The 16772-nt window shown below is 34.3% G+C and overlaps 1 protein-coding gene across 1 annotated transcript in view; it reads left to right on the top strand.

Annotated features, from left to right (window-relative positions):
* Positions 1–16772, top strand: part of Sema3c (semaphorin 3C) — a 151408-nt gene that overhangs the window by 77949 nt on the left and 56687 nt on the right. Inside the window, exons 5-9 of the mRNA XM_028778116.1 lie at positions 3473–3592; positions 10131–10221; positions 12765–12884; positions 15188–15330; positions 16359–16473. Of these exons, the coding sequence (XP_028633949.1) occupies positions 3473–3592; positions 10131–10221; positions 12765–12884; positions 15188–15330; positions 16359–16473 (589 nt within the window). The remainder of the gene's footprint in view (positions 1–3472; positions 3593–10130; positions 10222–12764; positions 12885–15187; positions 15331–16358; positions 16474–16772) is intronic.

The raw sequence follows: 16772 nt of genomic DNA, 5'->3' as shown, positions 1-16772 counted from the left end.
AAAAAGAGGGAGGAAATGATGTAATTATATTAATCTCAAAAATAGAAAAAATTAAAAAGTCATCTTTGGTATTTATTTCTACTGAGTTCTTCAATACCAATTTTTTTCGATATTAGTATTATGAACAGAACTATTAGTAATCTGTGAAGGACACATGGCCTGCCCAAATCAAAATGTTCTCACTACTTTATTAATATATTGCTCAAAACAAACATTATTACTGTCATTTTACTGCTACAAAATTTGAACTGCAGAAAACCTATATAACTGTCTTAACATCTACAAAAGTTGAAGGCAAGATTTGAATCCAGGTCCTATTTTGAGATCTACATATTTGCTTATCATTTAATTCTATCAGAATCTCTCCTGTGTATGTGAAGACAAACACACAATGACAGACAGACTCCAATGGCCTCCCTCTTTCATGACATGGGGTTCTGTATTCAATGTAATCCTAGGACATTAACTCCAAAGTAAAGAAAATCCTACCAGTGCAATCCCACTTGTTTTTCTTTTTATCCTTTTATTTACTTTGAATTACGTGTCAGTGTGTGTCTATGTGCATGTGAGGGCCTACTTGCAGAAGCTAAAAGTTGATTTCCAATCCATTGAAGCTGGAGTCACACCTGGTTGTGAGCCGTTTAATGTCAGTGCTGGAAACCAAACTCATAATCTTCTGGACAAGCCACCAAGCTATCTCCTCAGACTCATGACTGTTGGTTGCTTGTATCGTTTTCACTTGGAAAATTCTCTCATTATATATCTTGACTGTCAAGATTATTATGCAAGACCAAGATGAAATTATATTTCTTCTAAAGCTTTATACTGAGTTCATATATGAATGTATGTGTGCATAAATGTATTAGTATAGTACCCTAAGATGACTTCATGGTTCTTACCACAGGTTTGATATATATGTTCCTCTTTGTGTGAAGGCAGAAAGTATACTAGGCATTCAAGTGTTCCTAACCCAAGTTACAGTGTCTTAATAAATATTTACTGAAAGTGATTTACACAACGGTTTACGTCAGAATTGATAAGGCCAGAAAATGTTGCTGTGCAAGGGTAGAGCAGATTTATCAAGATTACCTCAGCTGTTCAGCATCACGTGAGTATTCTATAGAGGAGGAGGTAGGAGGTGCATTGAGTATCACAGGGTAGAAATTTGTCTGCTAATAGTGAAATTGCTAGAGAAAATATGGACAATAGTATTGGCCACCATCCCAGTCCAAGGTGAAGACTATTTAATCTCTTTTGGAGATAAACTTCCTTATTAGGAAATTGAAATTCAGCTACTTAATTGAAACATTGCTGTGAAACTAAATGCAAGCAAAGTATATGGATATAGGGGCCTGAAAATGTTAATAATATAAAAGTGCTAAGATTGCATAAATATTAATAACTCTGAAATATAAAGGTGTATTCTTAATCTATGATACATGATAAAATGGGAAAAGGTATGTATTAATTATTATGTGTGTGTTTGAAACCTTCCTTGCTGTAGCTACCATTATGAATGAAGGAAACCAAAGCCTCTGTTTTATTTTTCTAAAGGGAACTGAGATACAAAAAGAAAAAAAATAATGATTCATGTAAACTCATTAAGAAAAATATACTGAATATTCAATACATATCTATTATAAAGTGAAACATTGAGTGTCCTGGGAAATAATAATAGTAAAATATAGAAAATAATTACTTCCATGCCGTCTATCACATAGGAAAGAAGATATTATCAACAATGAGTAGGCATATGCTTAGAGTGAAATAAGCATAGTTCTAAGAATGAAAATATATTGCTGACTTTTTCCTTTTACTATAGCAGCAAATTATCCAAGTCTACAGAGCCCAAGATAAAGCAGATGGAAACTTCCTTTTCTGAGTTTTCACTGAACTGTGTCTTATTGGAAGTTAATCAATAGAGAATTCCAATGTGACTGAACACTGAGTGTGGAAAAGATAAACACACATTTCTTCGCTCACAAATCTTGCCACAGATCTCCACACACACCACTCTTCAACTTTGCAGTTTATTCATGTTATACTCTCTGGTTATATAATTAACCTCCAGGTACCTCTCAAAACAGGTGTCAAGAAATAACACCGTATATTTAATGCAGACTATTCCTGTCTTAACTTTAAAATAAAGTGTATAGTCTGGATTTTAAGGATTAATTTCTTTGATATTAGAATTAAAGATTTATTAGTAATTCATAGTAGAAACATCTGCTTAAAATTCCCATGCACAAAAGGAAATCTATACTTGCTTACAAGTAAAAATAAATATAAAATCAATGGAATATATAAGTTTTTAATCAAATTTAGCTTTTATTGTAGAACTTTGCTTTGTTGTGCTGTATAGTAACATAAATACTAGATATTCAATGGAACCAGAAATGATGAAGAAGATGCACTACTATAGACTATTCAGGAGGAAAATACCATTAAATTTGATATATTTACAGCCTTTATTAAATAATAAAGACTCACCTGAGATGATAAAATTATTTTCAATAAAATTATTGGTGAGAAAAATGACTTTGTAAAGGGAACACCATTCTGTCTGAGGCTTGATTAATTTATTATCAGCAAAAGTAATGAGCTTATCAACTGTGGAGTTTGAAGTGGTTGATTTGGCCAAGGAGGACTTACAGACTCCTGAAAGTTTATACGTATCAGTGAATTTTGGATTCAACTCAGATGCTCTGCCTCTGTGAATATGTTGAAAAGTAGTTGAGAAAGACTCCTGACGTCAATATTGAGTCTCCACACACATACATAGTTGTGCTTATGCACAACCACCCATCCACGCATACATGTGACATAATCACATACAGCATATGAAGCATTACATTAAAGAATAAATTATTTTAATTGATACTTCTTACTCACAAGACAGATGGATGTAATAAACCAGTTTGTTCTCTTATGTTTTTTTTTTTTAAATTATGTCTCCTAACGATAGCATTGAAAAGGTAGAAAATGTGCAGATGAACCTGTCTAAGTTAGAGTCATTAATGTGTTGTGGAAAAAAAACTTCAGCACGTTTTTACATAAAGTCTTCAAATTAGGAAAAATGAACTAGAAATAGCAAAGGTTGTATGGATTTACACTTTGTCCACCTGAGCTCTGTAAGAATAGGAGGCTTTGTCTGTTTTAGTCACTGAGTATGCCTGGAGTTCTGAGATCACCAGCTTAAGTCTGGTCAATCTCAGTTAAGATAATCTTCTGTCATAAGGCTGTAGCCATCTACAAGCAGCTGGAGTTTTGTTTTTAGGATGCCAAATCTCAACATCTGATTTCTTATTCTGTAAGTTAGATGGGTGTTTTCAGACTGCCATTGCAAGTTGTACACAGTTTCTTCAGGGTATAGATAGCAGCAGAGGTCACCTTTCATATCAAACCTCAGGCTAGTAGAGCTGCAGTAGATAGTAGGAAGATGTGGCCTCACTAAATGCCTTTCTTTTGCCAGCATGGCTGTGGGAATTTCGTCCGGGTTATTCAGACCTTCAACCGTACTCACCTGTATGTCTGTGGGAGTGGAGCGTTCAGCCCAGTATGCACCTACCTTAACAGGGGCAGGAGGTCAGAGGTAAGCCTGACACTCTCTACTTGTCAATTTTGGTGTTAGTGCCAGAAACATGATGAGATTTTAGAGTTAAAGATTTGGGAATATCAGTAATAGTAAAATATTTTCATATTTTTAAGTACATGAATATATTTTATTTTGATGTCTGTCAAGGCAAGCTAACTTGTGCTCATTCAGATTTCAGTTAAATGTTTTTGCTTGTTTCTAAACATGCAAGCTTTAAAATAAAGGAAAACTGTATTTTCGTATTGTAATAAATATAAAGTAGTAAAGTTCAGAAGTAAGAAATACCATGCTTATACTTACTTTTATAAATACATATTCATTTCACTTATATTTTAGTATCGATACACCCTTATGGATATAAACTATAAGATATGTTTGAAACAGAATATTACGTGTTTTGTTGAAAAATAACTTTATAAATTGATAAAACATGCTTTCATTTAAAATTAACATTACCCTATGTTTGTTCATTCTCACCTTACACTTTTATTGCTTAAAGTGATATGAGTTATTATGGTATGGTGTTTGCTGAACACTAGTCAAACAGTCAGTTAATGTATAGTCAAACAGAAGGCTTCCTGCATTTGAACTGTGCTATCAATGGCTGGGCTTGTTTGCCCAGTACTGCTGCTGACTGTAGAAGCCAGGAAGAAAACCCATGGAGCCTTCCCCAGTTTTGATTCTTTATTTCCCTTAACATGGTTATTTTAGAAACTGAATTACTTAAAATCATATTTAGTTAGTTATTTAACTTAAATTTAGAAAGTCCAATTCCTAAGTCATGTCTTAATTGGCTTTTAAAGATCAGAATTTTGGTTACAAAACTCTAGATATTACTGTTGATGTTCTTTTTGAAGTTGTTTTTCTTTAGTAAGTAACAGTGTTCTTTACTGTTAATGTAGGTGGACAAAGATTCCTTTTTATTTCATTTTATATAATTTATATATACACATATGCAGTTAGATGAATAAAAGTAATATGGTCCCCTCCTTTTTCTCTCCATTTAATCTGGTTTCCATTTCCAGACAGAGTTGTTTCCTTTTGTTAAAGTTATCTCTGGTTCTGTAACTTCTCAAGTTTCTCTTCCTCTAATGGTAGAAAAGCTTCTCAGACATATAGCTTCTCCTAACAACTTTTATTCCAGTTATCTAAGATTGTGTCATATTCCAGTTATCTAAGATCTAGTCAAACATTTTAAACAGAACTTTGCTTCCACACAATGACAAGGCCCTATGGCTGACCATGTTGATACTCACCCACTCTTTCTGAAGCTTTTACTACATGTTCAATTAAATGTCAGCAGGTGCTTGCCTTGAGAATTATTCATTCTGTGCATGTGCTTTGGCTACTCAGGAACTTCGTGCTTCTATATAAATTTTAGTTTTTGATTTTTTCTGATTCTGAAAAACATATCATTGAAATTTTGACTTTGTTTAATTTACAGACCACTTTCAGATATAAATCCATTTAAACAACGTTAATTTCGTGTAAACATAGGAGCTCTTTCCATTTTCTAGTGCCTTTGTAAAATTCTCTCTTCAGTATCCTAGTCTTCATTGTAGAGGTGTCCACCTTCAAGGTTAAGCTTATCCTGTCGGTATGCTGTAAGCTTTTGTGAATGAGCTATTTTTCCTAATTTCTTTCTCAGCAAGTTTGCTATTTGTGTATAGGAAAAAAATGCTGATGGGAGTATAAATTTGCATAGCTGCTTAGGGCCAATATGGGGGTTTCTCAAAAGATGTAGGTAGCACTACTAAAGCCTAGCTATTCCACTTCTGGGTATTTGTAGAGGACTCTGCCTTGGTTTCTCTTCTGTTGCCATGATAAAATACTCTGCCAAATACAACTCACTAGAGATAGGATTTAGTCAGCTCATAGTTCCAAGTCACAGGATAATCACAGCAGCTATATCTTGAAACAGCTAGTCCCATAAAGTTTGAAGTCTGTTGCAGGAATTTTCCTGCCACATTGTATTTGCAGTGGAGCTCAGTGATTGGGCAGTAGAAGAGGAGGTGGAGCTGGGGGAAGGAAAGAGGAAGGGGAGGAGAGAACAAGAGAGAAGGAGAAAGGAGAAGGAGGGAGAAGAAAATGGAGGCGGACATATGCTTCTCTAGCAGTCTCAAGTAATTATGCATGTGAAAAGGTTAGATATTGGATAACAATTCTAATTGTGTGGCCATCTTGTGTATTTGCTGATACATAAATCCACTGAATAATCTTTAACCATTGAGAGTCTTCATTCTACCGAGTACTGAGAGCATGGGGGGTATTGTCTGGCGCTTAGTCGTACATTATGAGGGTGGCAGAGTTGAACCAGGGGCCATGTTTTGGAGTATGGACACCACAAAGCTGAAGGTGGAGGAAGCCGCCATGCTGACATCTCTTGGGTCTAGAACCAGTGCTCCTGGCACCTCTGGCTACTTCTACTGTGGAAACATGGCAGCAGTTCAAGTAGCTAGCTGGACCTCACTGCGGCCTTAATAAATATCTCATACTACAGGTTTTGGTTTTTTTCTTTTAAAGATTATTCAAGTCAGAGAGAAAAATACTACATATTTTATCTCACTTGTACATCATAGAGTTTAATCTTCATGTGAGAGGGGTGATGGAATATCTGAGATATAAAAGCAGGAGGGGAAGAGAGTGCTCAGTGGGTGCACAGAGACAGGTGGATGGCGTGGAGGAGGATTAACAATGTATGTATAGAAATGCCATAGGGAAGCTAATTCAAAAGTTATTAAAATGCAAAGTATGGACTCAAATATTACAAAGTCAAATGTACAAAGACTAAGAAAAGAAGGATTACAGATGAGCCTGGGAAGAATAGTCCTGAATTCTTAAGAAAAAAGCGAAGAGTCTTATTTCTTCTTGAAGTAGATTATTACTATTTCACCACATTTCCCAGTGTTGACTGTAACTAGCCTGTAATTATGATCATGTAGAGGAGATGATGCCAAGTGACAGAGGAGTGGGCCACGAGAGAACACTCGGTCTACTTCATCAGTACCTCCACTGCCAACACTGTCTTATCTAGGGAAATCTGCTGCTGGCTCTAGGACCAGAAGCAATATTATTCAATTTTCCTGCTTTCTTTCATTTCAATAATTATTTCCTTCATAAAGCAGATGTGTTAGGCATCAGGAGGCTGAATTTGCATTCTATTTTTATCTTCACTTAGTTATTATTGCCTTGGGATAACTTCCACTACATCAGACTTCATCTAGCAAAAAACAAACTAATATTTTCTTTAAGTAAACAAAACTTCAGGCTATGTATCTTCTCCTTATTTAATAAAGTAATTTCTTCCTAGCCTCTAAACTCTGATTACCATGATGCAAATTCTCTTACATTTTAATTGTTTTCACCATGACCTTTGCTGTCACTGAAGGTCAAGTGATTATCTTCTAGTGCCCAGACTTTTTTAAATTACAATATAATTACACAATTTTCCTCTTTCTCATCTTCCTGATACTCTTCCTATGTTTCCTTCTGCTACAACATCTCAATTTTATGGCCTCCTTTTATTTAAATAGTTTTATATTTTTATTTAAATATCTTTATTACATACACACATACAAACACACACACACACACATATAAATGTCTTATACAAAAATTTAGTGGTAACATAGAGCTTTAGGGTCTTTTTAATTATTTCATTTATTTATATTCTAGTGTGTTTCCAATTTGTCCTATTGATGGTGTCTTTTGCCTTACAGAAGCTTTTCAGTTTCATGAAATCCCATTTTGATTGTAGTTCTTAGTGACCTGTCTGTCTCTGTTCCAATACTGTATTATTTTTATCGCTATTTCTCTGTAGTACATCTTGAGGTCAGGGATTGTGATTCCCCCAGAACAGAACATTTTTTATTGTTGAAAATTGTTATGGCTATCTGGAGTTTTTTGGTTTTCCATGTGAAGTTGAGAATTACTTTTTCCATGTCTGTGAAGAATTGTGTTTGAATTTTGATTGGGATTGCATTGAATCTATGTTGCTTTTGGTAAGATGGCAATTTTCACTATGTTAATCCTACCAATTCATGAGCATGGGAAATCTTTCCATCTTCTGTGGTCTTCGATTTCTTTTTTTCAGGGATTTGAAGTTCTTGTACAGTTTTTGACTTGCTTGGAAAGAGTAACACCAAGATATTTTATAATATTTGTGGCTATTGTGAAGGGTGTTGTTTCCCTTATTTCTTTCTAATCCTGTTTATCATTTGTATAAAGGAATACAACTAATTTGTGTGAATTAATTTATATTCTGCCACGTTGCCACTTTACTGAAATTTCTTATCAGCTGTAGGAGTTCTATGGTGGAATTTTGGGGGTCGCTTAAGTATACTATGCTGTCATCTACAAATAGTGATACTTTGATGTTTTTCCTTTCCAATTTGTATCCCCTTAATCTCTTTTTGCTGTCTAATTGCTCTAGTTAGAATTTTTGAGTACTATATTGAGTAGATGAGGGAGAGTGGGCAGCCTTGTCTTGTCCCTGATTTTACTGGAATTGCTTCTAGTTTCTCTCCATTTAATTTGATGTTGGCTATGGGTTTACTATATATTGCTTTTATGATGTGTAAGTATGTACCATGAATTCTTGATGTCTCCCAAGACTTTTAACATGAAGGGGTGTTGTATTTCATCTAAGATTTTTTCAGCATCTGAGAAGATCATGTGTGTTTTTTCTTGAGTTTGTTTGCATAGTGTACTGCATTGATGGATTTTTGTATTTTGAACTATCCTTGCATCCCTGGTATGAAGCCTACTTGATCATGGTGAATGATTGTTTTGATTTGTTCCTGGATTCAGTTTTTAAGAACTTAATTGAGTATTTTTGCATCGATATTCATAAGTGAGATTGGCCTGAAGTTCTCATTCTTTGTTAGGTCTTTGCATGGTTTTCATAGAATAAGTTAGGTAGTGTTCCTTTTGTTTCTATTATATGGAATAGTTTGAGGTGTGTTGGTATTAGATCTTCTTTGAAGGTCTGGTAGAATTACGCACTAAAATCATCTGGTCCTGAGCTTTTTTCGGTTGGCAGGATTTTAATGACTTCTTCTATTTCCTTAGGGGATAGGAGATTGTATAGATAGTTCACCTGATCTTGGTTTAACATTGGTGCATGGTATCTGTCCAGAAAAACATCTATCTCATCTAGGTTTTCCAGTTTTGTAGAGTATAAGTTTTGAAGTATGTTCTAATGATATTCTGAATTTCCTCAGTTTCTGTTCTTAGGACTTCTTTTTCAGTTTTGATTTGTTAATTTGGATACTGTCTCTGTGCCCTCTGGTTAGTCTGGCTACAGGTTTATCTATCTTGTTGATTTTCTCATAGAACAAGCTCTTGGTTTTGTTGATCCCTTGTATCATTTTCTTTGTTTCTAACTGGTTGATTTCAACCCTAAGTTTGACTATTTCCTTCCTTCTACTCCTCTTATGTGTGTTTGCTTCTTTCTGTTCTAGAGCTATCAGGTATTCTGTTAAGTTGCTATATGGAATCTCTCCAGTTTCTTTATGAAGGCCCATAGTGCTATGCATTTTACTCTTAACACTGTTTTCATTGTGTCCCATAATTTTGGGTATGATTGGTCTTCCTTTTCACTGAATTCCAGGAAGTCTTTATTTTCTTTTTTTATTTCTTCTTGACCAAGTTATCACTGAGTAGAGTTGTTCAGTTCCCATGGGGCTGTGGGTTTTCTGTTGCTTTTGTTGTTTTTGAAGACCAGCCTCAGTCCTTGGTGATCTGATAGGATGCATGTGATTATTTCAATCTTCTTGCGTCTATTGATGCTTGTTTTGTGTCTTCTCTGGTTTTGCTAAGAAAGGCAAAGAGGCTATAAGGGATGGGAGAGTATGGAGGCCACTGATCTGGCCCAGGTGGAGATGTAGACCTGAAGGAAGGTGGGGCTCAGCAGAGTGAGTAGGTCCTGAGTCAGCTGGGCTCTGTGAGTCTCCAAGCTGTCATGGGTATTTGGACAAGATTCTCACCTGTGTCTTTGGTTACTGCGGATCTACTAAGTGGTGTACAGCCTGCAGGGTATGGGAGGGTATCTGACTGCTGATCTGCCTTGGGTGGGGAAGTAGACTTAAAGGGAGCTTTAGTTTTAAAATGTCTTATTTTAGAAACATTATAATCATTGCTAAGATTATTTCATTGTTGTTCTTTTTCTTCCTTTGAATAGGGCTCTACAAACACATCCAATTATTTGAATAATGATTCCACATTTTCAAGACAGACTTAGTGATGTTGTTTTAGGAATGTTTGGATCAGTTCTTGAAGCTGTAAAGTATGATGAGAGTTAGCCCTACTGACATTAAAGCACAATAATTTACAAATGGTTTCTTCATACGTGGCAATTAAGTCTTAATATAGCACATTAGAAACAAAGAGGTAGAAAACATTTTGAAGATGGTTTATTTTATTTAATAACAATCACTTAAAATAAATTAATTATAGTTATGTTTCATTCTACTCGTTGTACTGCTTCATCTGTATAATGTAGTATTACCATCTGATACATTTTTCTACTACAAAGGACCAAGTTTTCATGATTGACTCTAAGTGTGAATCTGGAAAAGGACGATGCTCTTTCAACCCCAATGTGAACACCGTGTCTGTTATGATCAGTAAGTAGGAAATGAAGGTGGGAAAGGGGATTAAAGAATAAAGAACATACAACCTATAAATTAGTTAATGTTTAAAATATTTATCGACATACAGGAGAAGATAATGAATCTATGTGTATCTATTTGCCTTTTCAAAGGTTTATCTCCATAAAATTTCATTTCATTGTTTGTGTGGATCTCTCAATATGCTTTAAGGGTTTGCTATGTCCATTTGGTTTAAGTCACAAAATAATACAGATGCTTCAAATACATCTATCAATTAAATGCCAAGTAATGGCAATGTTAAGAATTAGAATAACTCTGTTTTTTACAATACTCAAAGCATCTATTAGACTGTCAAGTCCAATGGTCTTTGCTATTTAGGGTACTTAATGTAGGACATATATATGTATATATGTGTATTTATATCTATATAGATATAAATACACATATACATGTGTCTACATAGATACATAGGTATGGATCGTATATTTACCCTTCGAATATATAGAAAGAAATAGATAGATGTAGATGTAGATATAATATATTATATATATAATTTATATGATATATATTAGAATATATATCTTACTCACGTTGATGATTCATTTGAATTTTTACCTACATAAAAACTGAAATAATTTCAGTCAGGAATCTAAATCTTAGGCTAGAACAAAGAAGTAGGCTTTAGGCATGAATATGACTTTGGGCTAGGACAGGGAAGTAGGCCCAGCTATTTTGATCATCCTGATAAGCCCTTAGAAACAGTGATCACTGGAGTGATCATGAGACTTTGTTTATAGCCTTGCTTGTTCTTCAACTATTTGCATCTATTGTATTGCCAGTTCCTCAACCTAGAACTGACCTTAATACTTGCAAGTAATTTAAACACACTATATATATTCTTCCCAAAGTGTTATTTAAGCATTTTATTGATATAAAATGAAGCAGGAATCTTCCTGTCTGCTGAAAGAAGCACTAATATGGAGCAAGACATGAAATCAGTTTGACATGCAGGGTTTTGTAGGGTTTTAGGTATAATTGATAGTGTGGTTTTTAATAGATAGGGTTCAAAAGCTGTAAGCCAACCTCGAAGTTTCTTTCCCTTCCCTCTCCTGTAAGTGTATATAACCAAGAGCTGTGCTCATCAATATAATTGACAAGTGAGGATTTAAAATTTATTCTTTTATATCTAATGAGCTGAAACAAAATGGGAAATGGTTATGCGTTATAATGATTTAATAGCCAAATCTATATACACAACAGATATTCAAACATATTTTTAAACAGCTGAACTATTCAAAAATGCCTCATTCTTACCTTTGTTGTCACTCTCTAAAACATTGCCATGGGCTTTTTGTTCCTCCTGGGAAAAAGACATGGATGCCAAGATGTCTATCATTCTAGATCCTTAACTGATAGGGACTCTAGTTCAAAACCTGATGAGCTCATTTTAGAAACATTTTGTTCTGTAGTCTGTCTTGTCCAACAGGTATTTACTGAGAGTGATTCAAATGTCCCAGTCCTGAGAACAATCTAGAGAAGAGCACAGATGCAGGTCAGATCAATGGGCCAGCGATGAAGACTAGACACTTTCTCCAATAGTTGTCCAGCTGTTTAGTACTAGAGGGCTACATTGCTTCTTACCAAGTCAATATTTACAGTTCCATACTTAGGATAAAAATTTAACTTAATCTTCAAAGTTTCTAATGATGTATATGTATATTTGCATGTGTATATATATTTATTCTAATGGCAAATATATCATATACATTAATATACATATGTATAGACACAAACATATATATGTATATGTTAAACTAATACACACATACATATATATATATACATATATATGTTAAACTAATTCAATAGGCCACTTATGGCAATTGTCTATATCTAGGCAGAGTTTCTTTATCACTTTATGTTTTACAACAGTGTATTGCTGAGAAAGTGAGCTGTGTTTATGTTACTAGTAGCCTTGTACTGCTGAAGATCAAAATACAGAATTTAACTGATTAGTTTGCTCCTCAATATTGTTTTTTAGAATATTATGTACTTTCTGTGTCATCAGGTAATAAAAGTAAATAAAATAAAATAAAATAAAATAAAATAAAAATAAATAAATAAAAATAAAACAAAGTAAAATAAAATAAAAATAAAATAAAAAGTAAGTAAAAAGTAAATAAAAGTAAAGTCTGTCTTTTAGGTAAAATCTAAAGTTTAACATGTGTTAAGGACTATTACAATTGTAGCTCATTCCTGATAATTTATAAATAAAAATGTTAAAATTCAGTGTGTTGAATGTCATAGCCCAACATCCAAATTTGTTCCTTACTTAAAAAATTAGAACAAGTAGTTTTTGGATTTGTTCTAACCATATAGAATCATGACAATATGAGCATATTAAGCTTGGTGTTTTGTAAATCATACGCAACAGAAAGTAATTGATAGCTACAAACAGCTACTAATAATTGGGACAATGTATTATGTAAAACTCCTTGAACATTACATTGAGTTCAAAATGCATTAGAATTTCTCTGACAAATTTTCCTTTTTCATAGATGAGGAACTCTTCTCAGGAATGTATATAGATTTCATGGGAACAGATGCCGCTATTTTTCGAAGTTTAACTAAGAGGAATGCCGTCCGGACTGATCAACACAATTCAAAATGGCTGAGTGGTAAAGAAACATTTACTGCATTTTCCTCTTTCATATCTTGCTTTAACCTAGTATTTAATTCTATGCTGATAGTAGGAAAAGTAGTTCAAAACTAAAATATCAGGTTTTTTCATAAGTAGTTATTCTTCTGTACTCAATGTGACAAATATTTAAGATAAATAAATAGCCATCATTCTTATTCCAATTGATTGATTTACCAATGATTCAATAGTCATAGAGCTATGTAAGTACAAATGTCTGTGGTAGCCATCATGAATACTTCCATTGTTAAATGGTAATATGTCCCATTTAAATGTGTTTTTAGCACTCTTAGTTGCTTTTATTCATCCATAATTCTAAATCAAAGATTTTTTCTAAATTCATGACTTAAGATATAATAAATGGGTCATATAAAGAAGCTCTTTTTGTTTGTTTACAATAAGAATCTATGAATTTATAATAATAGAGAATTACTTATTACTTTTTATTTTTAATTTATTTATTCACTTTACATTCTAACATCACCCCTCCTCTACTCCCAGTACTCCCTCACACAGAACCTGACCCCTGCTATCCCCTCTACTTCTCTTCTGAGAGGGGGGAAACGTTCCTGGTTCATTTCCAGTCATCATCCCTGTCCTGTTCCATCCCCGGTCATCGTGTTCATCTTACCATCACCACAATAGTACATCGAGTCAATGCAGGACTAGTTGCATCCTTTCCCCAAGAAGCCAGCCAAGATGTCTCAGCTAGAGGAACGGGATCCATAGGCAGGCCACAGAAGCAGAGTCAGCCCCCACTCCAGGGTTGGGGGAACCATGAAGACCAATCTGCACATCTGCTACACATGTACAGGGTGTAGAGAACACTAGACTCAGTCTTTGGTTGGTGGTTCTGTCCCTGGGAACCCCTAAAGGTCCAGGATTTTTGAGCCTGTTGTGGATTCCCTGTCCACTTTGGGTTACATATTACTTTAAAAAAAGTGACTAAATAAAGTAGAAATCAAAGGTATACTGATTTTATGATAATACTTGTTTTAGTTGTTTCAAATTCTTGGGGTCATAAAGAATTCACACCCTGAAAGGAGAATAATTTGATTTTCCTGTAAGATTCCAATCAGTCTCTGTCATGTAGAGGGGAAGGAAACCACTGAGCACTTGCCATTCTACCCCAAGGAAATCTGCAAGCTCACTTAAAATTGCCTATTTAATTAATGATGTGGTTTAACATGAATCACCATAATTAAGCATTTTTTCACTGATAATGCAACATATGAAAGCACTGACTGTCATTCTACTTCTTCAAATTATTCTGCCAGGATTCTAGAAATAGAATATTCTAAAAAGTTGTTTTGTTCCTGAAATAAGGAAAGCCTCTATGTCTGCACTGATCATATTTTCCCTTGGGAAGTTTACTCTTCATTTCATTTGCTGTATCTTAAGGAAAAACAGTGTTAGGTTTCTCATTCTCATTGCTGCTATGACATACTCTTCCCTCCTCCTCCTCCTCCTCCTCCTCCTCCTCCTCCTCCTCCTTCTCCTCCTCCTCATCATCTTCCTCCTCTTCCTCCTCTTCCTCCTCCTCCTCCTCTTCCTCCTCCCTGTCCTCCTGATTAAAGTTATATCATCTGTTTTGCTTAATTGAAAATAGAGTTTTTTTCATACAACATATTCTGGTTACAGTTTTCCTTCCTCCAACTCCTCCAGTTCCTCTCCATCTTGTCTCTCCAGATGATATCCACACCCTTTGTATCTCTTATAATAAGACAAAGAGGAACATAAGTCTTATTAATGAAGTAAAATAAAATACTATAAGATAAAGAAGAACAAATAAATTCAAATAAGACAAAACAAACAATCATTAAAAAGAACCAAAGAAAAGCACAACAAACTCATGTAGACACAAACACATTTACACACACAGGAATCCTACAAAAACATGAAACAAGAAGTATATATACATAAAGACCTATAAGGTAAAACTGACACACAAAAAATAATTCCCTGACCTAACATTAGGGGACAGAGCCCCTCAAATATCCCATTGAATTCATTTTGTGTTGGCTATCGACTGCTAGGCATGGGGCCTGCCTTTCAGAGTGGTTTGCTTCTCCAGTGAGACCCCCTTGAAGAAAACATACATCTGTCAACCTAGAGCTATAGTTTGCCATGTTTGATACTCTCCATGTTTGACACTAGTTTTTGCAATCTTGTCTATGTATAGTGGATTATTTGCTGTTGGGAAATAAATGTGTCTGTGTCTATCTCAAAGAATGGTATGTGGGGTTTTATCATGAGAACATCATCTTTGAACCTCTTTTGCAGAACCTATGTTTGTGGATGCACATGTGATCCCAGATGGCACTGATCCAAATGATGCTAAAGTCTATTTCTTCTTCAAAGAAAGATTGACTGACAACAATAGGAGCACAAGACAGATTCATTCCATGATTGCAAGAATATGCCCTGTGAGTGTCCTGGAATGTCTATTTAAAGAAAGAATTTCAATAATGTAAAATGCTTTCTGATATTTATTTGTATTTTTATTAATTACTGTTATAAGTGAGTAAACCATAGAAAGAATATTCAGGGAAATATTTTGATTATAGTTTTAAACATCTAACTAGTTTTGGCTAATTTTGCAACTCCATACTATGTTACTTTCACACAAGTGACAAATTGCATATTACCAATGGAAACAAAATAATTCTTATAAATGAAATAGACTTGAATCTTAGTAAAATATAATTATAGTAGAGCTGAATATCCCAGTTGAAAATTTGAAAATATGATTTTAATTTTAAAGTGCAAAGCATCAGCATATTAGCAGTACATTTAAAAATACTGTCTATAATTCATGATTTAATTTTCTCTAGGCTTATTATAAATTTTTGTTGGCTTATTTTTGATAATTTGTCAGATATATTTATTGAAATGTCCAGTTTCTACTTATTCTTAAATACTACAATATTCTGTGGACTAGAATACAATTGTTTCTCAATAATTTGGGTCAAAATAGCAAAGCTAGCAAAATGAAAAGGCCATTGGACACAGAGGAAAATATAAGTCCTCAGTAGACGGTATGAAAGAGCAAACTCAATGCTCTCTATGTTGGCCAGGAAAATGTCTATAATATATAACCCACTCAGAAATACTAAGGATTATGTAAAAACACTGAACAAACAGAGGTAAAATAGAACAATCTGGAGCAATTCAATACGGGCTATACCCAGTCTTCTGGACACAGTAAGCTTCAGCAGCTAAATAGATTCAGTACATTTCATTTGTATTTAAGAGAATGAATACTTGACTCAGCCAGAGGCAAATATTTATTTATTCATCACATATCAAAGATTATAGATCCTAGGTTTTCTGTATGGTGTTTGTCTTTTCTAATCTTCAGATTACAATAAATCATGATTTAGAGTTTAAGTTGAAAATTTAACACACAATTGTTTCTCCAATCATCTGAATTGTGCTTACAAAATGGTTTCAGAATGACACTGGTGGGCAACGTAGTCTTGTCAACAAGTGGACCACATTCCTAAAGGCAAGGCTTGTGTGCTCAGTCACGGATGAAGATGGCCCAGAGACACATTTTGATGAACTAGGTGCGTGGATGTAAGAGTGAGCCTTGTTTCTGAGCAGGACTTTAGGAGGATCAAGTGCCTTTCTGAAGTCTCAGAGAGGATGCATCTTCCCTTGTTATTTACAGGGTAAAAGGTGTTTCATCTTTAATGTTTTACCACTCACTGGTGTCTTCAAATACTTTAGTCATTTTTTTCACCATTGAGTATACTGTTGAATCCTAGGACATGATTGAGTATAGGGTGGAAGGACTTGTGTAATTTATATACAGGTGATATGTTTACTTCTTTATAAATAAATCAATATTTTATATGTATTTGTA

Source organism: Grammomys surdaster, unplaced genomic scaffold (assembly GCF_004785775.1).
Source record: "Grammomys surdaster isolate TR1022 unplaced genomic scaffold, NIH_TR_1.0 325, whole genome shotgun sequence".
In the NCBI taxonomy this organism is placed as follows: Eukaryota; Metazoa; Chordata; class Mammalia; order Rodentia; family Muridae; genus Grammomys; species Grammomys surdaster.
The sequence above is the reverse complement of the archived record's forward strand: the minus strand, read 5'-3'. Positions and strand labels throughout refer to the sequence as shown.